Genomic DNA, 8,383 nt, shown 5'->3' on the forward strand with positions numbered 1-8,383 from the left:
GATCAAGCTACAGAGAATAGGTTCTATATTTATACTCATCTACTGTGGTCAAGAGTCACTGTTTCATGTTCTGAATTCAGTTTTCCCATATTCTCTATAACTAAGCTAGTCCTAGTTGGTACGTATCTGTTGTCTAGTGCTAGCTAGGCTAGGATAGGCTAGTTCCTCCTGGAGCCTCCATATTGAATTGCATACGGCTGCTCTGTTCATTAGAACTATCATCATATTTATTGTTCACTAGTCTGGAACTATCACCATGAATCTGCTGTGATTATGTCGCAATTCAATGCTTTACTTAATTCATAGTGTTGGAAATTGCCAGTAACACGTTTTTGTAGACATGACGGGCGTTGGTGTGATTGTTGAAGCTATGTAGGCTACTTGCTAACTAGCTGTTGCTAGCTACTTAGATATTCAATAGCAATATAGCTGGCAATCATTCACCCATTCACACACCAATGATGGCAGCTGCCATGCAAGGTGCTAGCCTGCTCACTGGGAACTATTTGGGGTTCAGTGTCTTTGCCCAACCTTAGACATGTGGACAGGAGGAGGCGGGATTCGAACCGCCGACCTTACGACCATCTACCTCCTGAGCCACAGCCGCCCCGCGTCTCTCGTAACGGGATGTTTCCCTCTGCTTTTCTACTCAATAGATGGGCTCAGTGACAAGTGTCTTGTGTCCATGGCCATGTAGAAGCTGCACAGTTGTGCGCAATCAGACTGGTTTGTTTGCCTCAGTTTTCACCCAAGAAGACGACTCTAGGTTGCCCCATTAACATCAGCTTTGGGTTTAAATCTGAAATATTGACAAATAGACGCTTTTTCCTTTGACTCCAAATCCTCCACCAGTCTTGTGTGAATCAAGCCTCAGCCTACGTTGGCTTTCCTTCGCAAACGTTTTTAAAAGTTTAAAACTTTGGTTGATTGACCTGCAGCTATTCTGTGAATTATTTTGTCGTTGTGTTTCTTCAGGCCAGTCAACCAATCAAAGCTGTGAGACACAATGACATGGTGTGAGCCGCTAGAAATTTAATTTGGTACAACCCAAGCAGCTCACAGCCTGTGAGACATTCCAAATCACAAAATCACTAAATGTGTCTCACAGCTTGTCTCACAAAGCATAAATGATCCTTTACTGTTCATCTAGCGACTTGGATGGGCTGTACCAAGCACTGGAACATATGGTCCCATGCCCTGCAGTGACCGCATGATTGATAGATGAAAAAGGTGTGCCATTTTGTAATGGGTTATTTTTAAATGCACGCCCAAACTATTCACACCAAAACAGATGACTTAAAACAAAAAAGATGGTTTATCATTTGAACCAAAGGATCCTGACATACTTCAACTCACACATTTGACATCAGACACCCAGTTGTTTGTAGTGTGATGCAAATGTGTGTACTTGTCAATTGTTTAAATTTTAATTATTTATCTAATTTTACCCCCTCACTATTGCATTATAGTTTGTATTGCAGCAAGGTGTTCATTGCACCGAATCTGCTGATATAATTTTGCATGTAACATTAGGTAAACATAAGGTAATAATGAAGCAGGCTTTATCCTAATATTTATCTTCCGTTTTCCCCCAGATGTCCAGCAGCTCTCTCTCCCAGAGCCCTCACAGATTAAAGAGGAACAGGAGCTGTGGTCCAGTCAGGGGGGAGAGCAGCTTCAACTCCCACCTCTCTACCAAAGTCCAACTGTGGAGAACAATGAAAGAGACTCTTTATCCTCCAACACAACTGAAGAACAAATCAAAATAGAGTCTGATAAAGAGGACTATGGAGCACCAGAACCTGCCAGTGATGCTCAGCCCACTTCTGTAAGTCCAGACTGTCCTACAGCTCAGAGTTCAGAAGAGGAGGAGAGAGGAGGGCTGCTTCCTCAACTCACGACCCGCTGCCTCAGCCTTCAGTCTACCAGAGTTCTGAAATCACCTAGTAAATCAAGCCTCAGGACCAAGACCACCCCCAGTCCCTGGACCAGGCCTATTACCAGTTCCTGCTCTGGAAGTGAGAGTGAAGATGTTTCTTCTGGGGAGGTTGAGGGCAAGACAGCGGAGATGCCATATCAGTGTGAGGAATGTGGCAAAGCTTTTAATCAACAGGGTCATTTAGTTAAACATCGAATAATCCACACAGCAGAGAAGCCATATCAGTGTGGAGAATGTGACAAAGCTTTTAGTCGCCTGAGTAGTTTAGTTCAACATGGAAGAATCCACACAGGAGAGAAGCCATATCAGTGTGGGGAATGTGACAAAGTGTTTAGTCGCCTGAGCAGTTTAGTTCAACATAGAAGAATCCACACAGGAGAGAAGCCATATCAGTGTGGGGAATGTGACAAGGCTTTTAGTGAAAAAGGTGCTTTAGTTAAACATCGAAGAATCCACACAGGAGAGAAACCATATCAGTGTGGAGAATGTGACAAAGCTTTTAGTTGCCTGAGTAGTTTAGTTCAACATGGAAGAATCCACACAGGAGAGAAACCATATCAGTGTGAGGAATGTGACAAAGCCTTTGGACAAAAGAGTAATTTACGTCAACATAAAAAAATCCACACAGGAGAGAAACCATATCAGTGCCAGGAATGTAACAGGGCTTTTCGTAAAAAGTATGCATTCATTCAACATAGAAGAATCCACACAGGAGAGAAGCCATATCAGTGTTTGGAATGTGACAAAGCCTTTAGTCAAAAGAGTCATTTACTTCAACATAAAAGAATCCACACAGGAGAGAAACCATATCAGTGCCAGGAATGTAGCAGGGCTTTTCGTAAAAAGTATGCATTAATTCTACATAGAAGAATCCACACAGGAGAGAAACCATATCAGTGCCAGGAATGTAACACGGCTTTTCGTAAAAGGGTGCATTAATTCTACATAGAAGAATCCACACAGGAGAGAAACCATATCAGTGTGAGGAATGTAACAGGGCTTTTCGTAAAAAGGATGCATTCATTCTACATAGAAGAATCCACACAGGAGAGAAACCATATCAGGGTGAGGAATGTGACAAAGCTTTTAGTAACCGGAGTTATTTAGTTATCCATGAAAGAACCCACACAGGAGATAAACCATTTCAATGTACAGAATGTGACAAAGCGTATGGTCAAAGTAGTAGTTTACTTAGACATAGAAGAATCCACACAGAAGAGAAACCATAGCACTGTGACAATGCTTTTAGTCAAAATAGTATGTTACCTGTATGTCTGGGGGTGTCTGTATGTTACCAATAAATTCCACTATGACATGGCAGTAAGAGACTTGTGCAGTTTTGTAAACAAATGAATGGTTAAACTACTCCCACCACTCCTTCACTTCCCACGCATGGCAAAAGTAGCATGACAAGCTTGGTCAAAAGAAGTGTAGCCTAATCTATGAATGTATTACATTACAGAAGAACAGTTGTGTTCGGGAGAATTTGTGGCTAGGTCAAAAATGTACAATCATGAATGTGTTACATTACTACTAAAATATTGTAGTGACAGGGCTTTCAAGTGGCATCGTGGCCCAGCAGGTCTGCAGGGGAAGTCCAGAGCAGACTGCACCATTCATGTGGAAACATAATGAAATTAAATACTTGGGATTCATAGTGATAGCCTCAATATTGCGAAACATAAAGAGATGATCTTCTTTGCCAATGACTCTGGGGGAGGGCTGAGGTGCTGAAGATGAATATTCTGCCAAGATTCTCATTCATCACGTGAGCCTTACCCATGCACTTTCCATCAATCTGGTCAATCTTTGTTCACCTTTTTGTAGTGTAACAAGAAACCTAAAATAGCCTAACGCTATGTTCACACAGGCTTTCCGCAACCTAGCGCTGGAGCGAAGAGTTCACGCGCGTACAGGAGCGTTGCTGTTCACACCAGAAGCGCATTTCTCCGCTCGTCAGAGATTCTGAACTGAACTTGTGTTGCGACTTGTTGACAGTGGGTAGAAATAGAATATACCTGTCTCTCCAATGGCCTTCGCAATGACATCACAAAGCTTTTTTCGTTGGTGTCTTTGTAGAGCATGTGCTGGGATCATTCAACTCCCTGTATTTTTCCACTACGAGGATTAACTTCATGTCGTCGATAATCTTCAAAAATGTCACTAATGTAGTTGGGGTTCGTCTGTCTCTCTCATGTGTTTGGTCACCTCAACCCCGCCCCCAGCTCCTCTCTCCCTTTCTCTCTCATTTAAATTCAAAGGTGCTTTATTGGCTTTGAAAGCTTACAGGCTACATTGTCAAAGCAAGTGTGAATCCTAAACAACTAATACGTAGGCTAGTATATAATTAAAGATATAGGCTACCAAAATCAAATCTTTACTTGGAAATCAGTTACTTTACGTGGAAATCAGTTTGAAAGCCTAGGCTTATTCCAAATTGCCAACTTCTTGAGAAATGACAAATATATGTTTGTGTCTACATTTTATACATAGACGGATCATGAAAAAATGGGGCCCTGAGCCTGGACGTGTAGAGGGGCCCCCCTCCCTACCACCTCCCCCCACCCCCCTATAGCCTCCCCCTCCCTACTACCTCCCCCCACCCCCCTACAGCCTCCCCCTCCCTACCACCTCCCCCCACCCCCCTATAGCCTCCCCCTCCCTACCACCTCCCCCCACCCCCCTATAGCCTCCCCCTCCCTACCACCTCCCCCCACCCCCCTACAGCCTCCCCCTCCCTACCACCTCCCCCCACCCCCCTATAGCCTCCCCCTCCCTACCACCTCCCCCCACCCCCCTATAGCCTCCCCCTCCCTACCACCTCTCCCCCCCACCCCCCTATAGCCTCTTCCTCCCTACCACCTCCACCCCCCTATAGCCTCCCCCTCCCTACCACCTCCCCCCACCCCCCTATAGCCTCCCCCTCCCTACCACCCCCCCCCACCCCCCTATAGCCTCCCCCTCCCTACCACCTCCCCCCACCCCCCTATAGCCTCCCCCTCCCTACCCCCCCCCCTATAGCCTCCCCCTCCCTACCACCTCCCCCCACCCCCCTATAGCCTCCACCTCCCTACCACCTCCCCTCACCCCCCTATAGCCTCCGCCTCCCTATCACCTCCCCCCACCCCCCTATAGCCTCCACCTCCCTACCACCCCCCTCCCCCCTATAGCCTCCCCCTCCCTACCACCCCCCCCCACCCCCCTATAGCCTCCCCCTCCCTACCACCTCCCCCCACCCCCCTATAGCCTCCGCCGCAACACTGTTGTTCTCAGTTTGTTTTCTTTAAAAAAATGGAAATGTGAGGAACTTTTGCCTCTTTTTCTTTTCAAATCTTTATTGAAAATGTAGAAAAGCCTAATTTGGGTCCATGTATTTTGTATGGAGTGTTGTAGTGTATTGGCTACCACACTTACGTGGACGATAAACCTACCAATGTTAATCACATATTCGGATTCCCTTTGGACTGAAAGTGTTAGCCTACTACTAACTAGAGTATGCGTATTTTACATGTACTGTATGTTAAATAGGAAAAAGTACAATTGTCTTTGCGTGACCTTTATTTTGAAATTCCTTGTAAGAACGCTACCGGACATGACGTTCGTGAGGCTCACGCTCACTGCTGTAGCTAGCGTAGTGCAAATTAGGCCTTCCCTCATTTTAAACTGTAAAAATGTCCAAACTACAGCGCTTCGTCGATTTTGTGAACCAGCGTTTATCAGCGGCAGCTGTGGAGATATGTGGGCAGTATGAAGAAACGCTTTCAGAGTGCCAAGAAGAAATCTGTCGATCCAAGGAGAAAATCGCGCAACTTCAAAGAATGATGGACAATCAACCCGAGATCAAGCTACAGAGAACAGGTTCTATATTTATACTCATCTACTGTGGTCAAGAGTCACTGTTTCATGTTCTGAATTCAGTTTTCCCATATTCTCTATAACTAAGTTAGCTAGCTGTTCTAGTTTGTGGTTTGTAGGCTACTTATCTGTTGTCTAGTGCTAGCTAGGCTAGGATAGGCTAGTTCCTCCTGGAGCCTCCATTTTGAATTGGATGCGGCTGCTCTGTTCACGAGTTCATTAGAACCATGGATGTATTAATAGATTAGAACCATGGATGTATTAATAGATTAGAACCATGGATGTATTAATAGATTAGAACCATGGATGTATTAATAGATTAGAACCATGGATGTATTAATAGATTAGAACCATGGATGTATTAATAGATTAGAACCATGGATGTATTAATAGATTAGAACCATGGATGTATTAATAGATTAGAACCATGGATGTATTAATAGATTAGAACCAAGGGTCCAGGCTGCGATTTACTTCCTGAAACATTTTGATCAGCGCCATCTTGCCGAATCGAATTAAAGGAGTAGTAAAGGGGGAAATCATGTTTAGCCCTGTTTTAAGGTTACTTATGATCATATACAATGGTTCAGATCAAAACGTTGACAAAACTAGCACTTTTGAGAAAGTTGATAATTGCTCTATCACCGTTTGGGTCATACAATGGATGTGGCTGGGCACCTTGAAAAAATCATTCAAAAACATGTTAAACTCTCGATTTCAAAGACAAGAAGCTCGAAGCTTGAATGATTTTTCAAGGTGCCCACCCACATATGTATAACCAAAACGATGGTAGAGCAATTATCAGACTTTCTCAAAAGTGCTAGTTTTGTCAACTTTTTGATCTGAACCATTGTATATGATCATAAGTAACTCACACACTAAGAGGGCTGTAGAATTCATTTAGGTTCTACTCACAAATAGATTAAGCAAAAAATTGAATTAGCAAAAATTGTATTAGAAATGTTTGCCAGCATGTTTGCTTATGACAAAGCAAAATATTTATATTTATGTCTGTTTATGACAAGGTAAATACAGTTGGTATAAATAACATCCAAATTCCCGTTAATTCCTGTTAATTCCCATAAATTCCCGTTAATTCCCATGGAAAGTTTCCAACTTTGAATATTCCGGGAATTTTGCAACCCTCGTACTTGTCAATTGTTTGTTTGTTTAAATATTCATTATTATTCTAATTTTACCCCCTCAATATTGCATTATAGTGTGTATTGCAGCAAGGTGTTCATTGCACCGAATCTGCTGATATAATTTGCCGTGTAAGATTAGGTAAACATGAGGTAATAATGAAGCAGGCTTTATCCTAATATTTATCTTCTATTTTCCCCAGATGTCCAGCAGCTCTCTCTCCCAGAGCCCCCACAGATTAAAGGGGAACAGGAGCTGTGGTCCAGTCAGGGGGGAGAGCAGCTTCAACTCCCACCTCTCTACCAAAGTCCAACTGTGGAGAACAATGAAAGAGACTCTTTATCCTCCAACACAACTGAAGAACAAATCAAAATAGAGTCTGATAAAGAGGACTATGGAGCACCAGAACCTGCCAGTGATGCTCAGCCCACTTCTGTAAGTCCAGACTGTCCTACAGCTCAGAGTTCAGAAGAGGAGAAGGAGGAGAGAGGAGGGCTGCTTCCTCAACTCACGACCCGCTGCCTCAGCCTTCAGTCTACCAGAGTTCTGAAATCACCTAGTAAATCAAGCCTCAGGACCAAGACCACCCCCAGTCCCTGGACCAGGCCTATTACCAGTTCCTGCTCTGGAAGTGAGAGTGAAGATGTTTCTTCTGGGGAGGTTGAGGTCAAGACAGCAGAGAAACCATATCAGTGTGGAGAATGTGACAAAGCTTTTAGTCGCCTGAGTAGTTTAGTTCAACATGGAAGAATCCACACAGGAGAGAAGCCATATCAGTGTGGGGAATGTGACAAAGCGTTTAGTCGCCTGAGTAGTTTAGTTAAACATAGAAGAATCCACACAGGAGAGAAACCATATCAGTGTGAGGAATGTGACAAAGCCTTTGGACAAAAGAGTAATTTACGTCAACATAAAAAAATCCACACAGGAGAGAAACCATATCAGTGCCAGGAATGTAACAGGGCTTTTCTTAAAAAGTATGCATTAATTCAACATAGAAGAATCCACACAGGAGAGAAACCATATCAGTGTGAGGAATGTGACAAAGCTTTTAAATACCGGAAGTATTTAGTTACCCATGAAAGAACCCACACAGGAGATAAACCATATCAGTGTGAGGAATGTGACAAAGCTTTTAGATGCCGGAGGTCTTTAGTTATCCATGAAAGAACCCACACAGGAGATAAACCATTTCAATGTACAGAATGTGACAAAGTGTATGGTCAAAGTAGTAGTTTACTTAGACATAGAAGAATCCACACAGGAGAGAAACCATATCAGTGTGAGGAATGTGACAAAGCTTTTAGTAACCGGAGTTATTTAGTTATCCATGAAAGAACCCACACAGGAGATAAACCATTTCAATGTACAGAATGTGACAAAGCGTATGGTCAAAGTAGTAGTTTACTTAGACATAGAAGAATCCACACAGAAGAGAAACCATAG

The 8,383-nt window shown here is 43.4% G+C and overlaps 1 protein-coding gene across 1 annotated transcript; it reads left to right on the forward strand.

The window, feature by feature from the left end:
* Window positions 1–5,602: 5,602 nt before the first annotated feature.
* On the forward strand, window positions 5,603–8,383 carry LOC311327247 (uncharacterized protein; the record flags this gene model as incomplete). The annotated part of the gene is made up of 2 exons (XM_084460280.1): window positions 5,603–5,797; window positions 7,140–8,383. The coding sequence occupies exons 1-2, from the start codon at window positions 5,611–5,613 to the stop codon at window positions 8,381–8,383; spliced, it is 1,431 nt and encodes a 476-aa protein (XP_084316406.1). The 5' UTR covers window positions 5,603–5,610.

Source organism: Borostomias antarcticus (genome assembly GCF_949987555.1).
Source record: "Borostomias antarcticus genome assembly, chromosome: 31".
NCBI lineage: Eukaryota > Metazoa > Chordata > Actinopteri > Stomiiformes > Stomiidae > Borostomias > Borostomias antarcticus.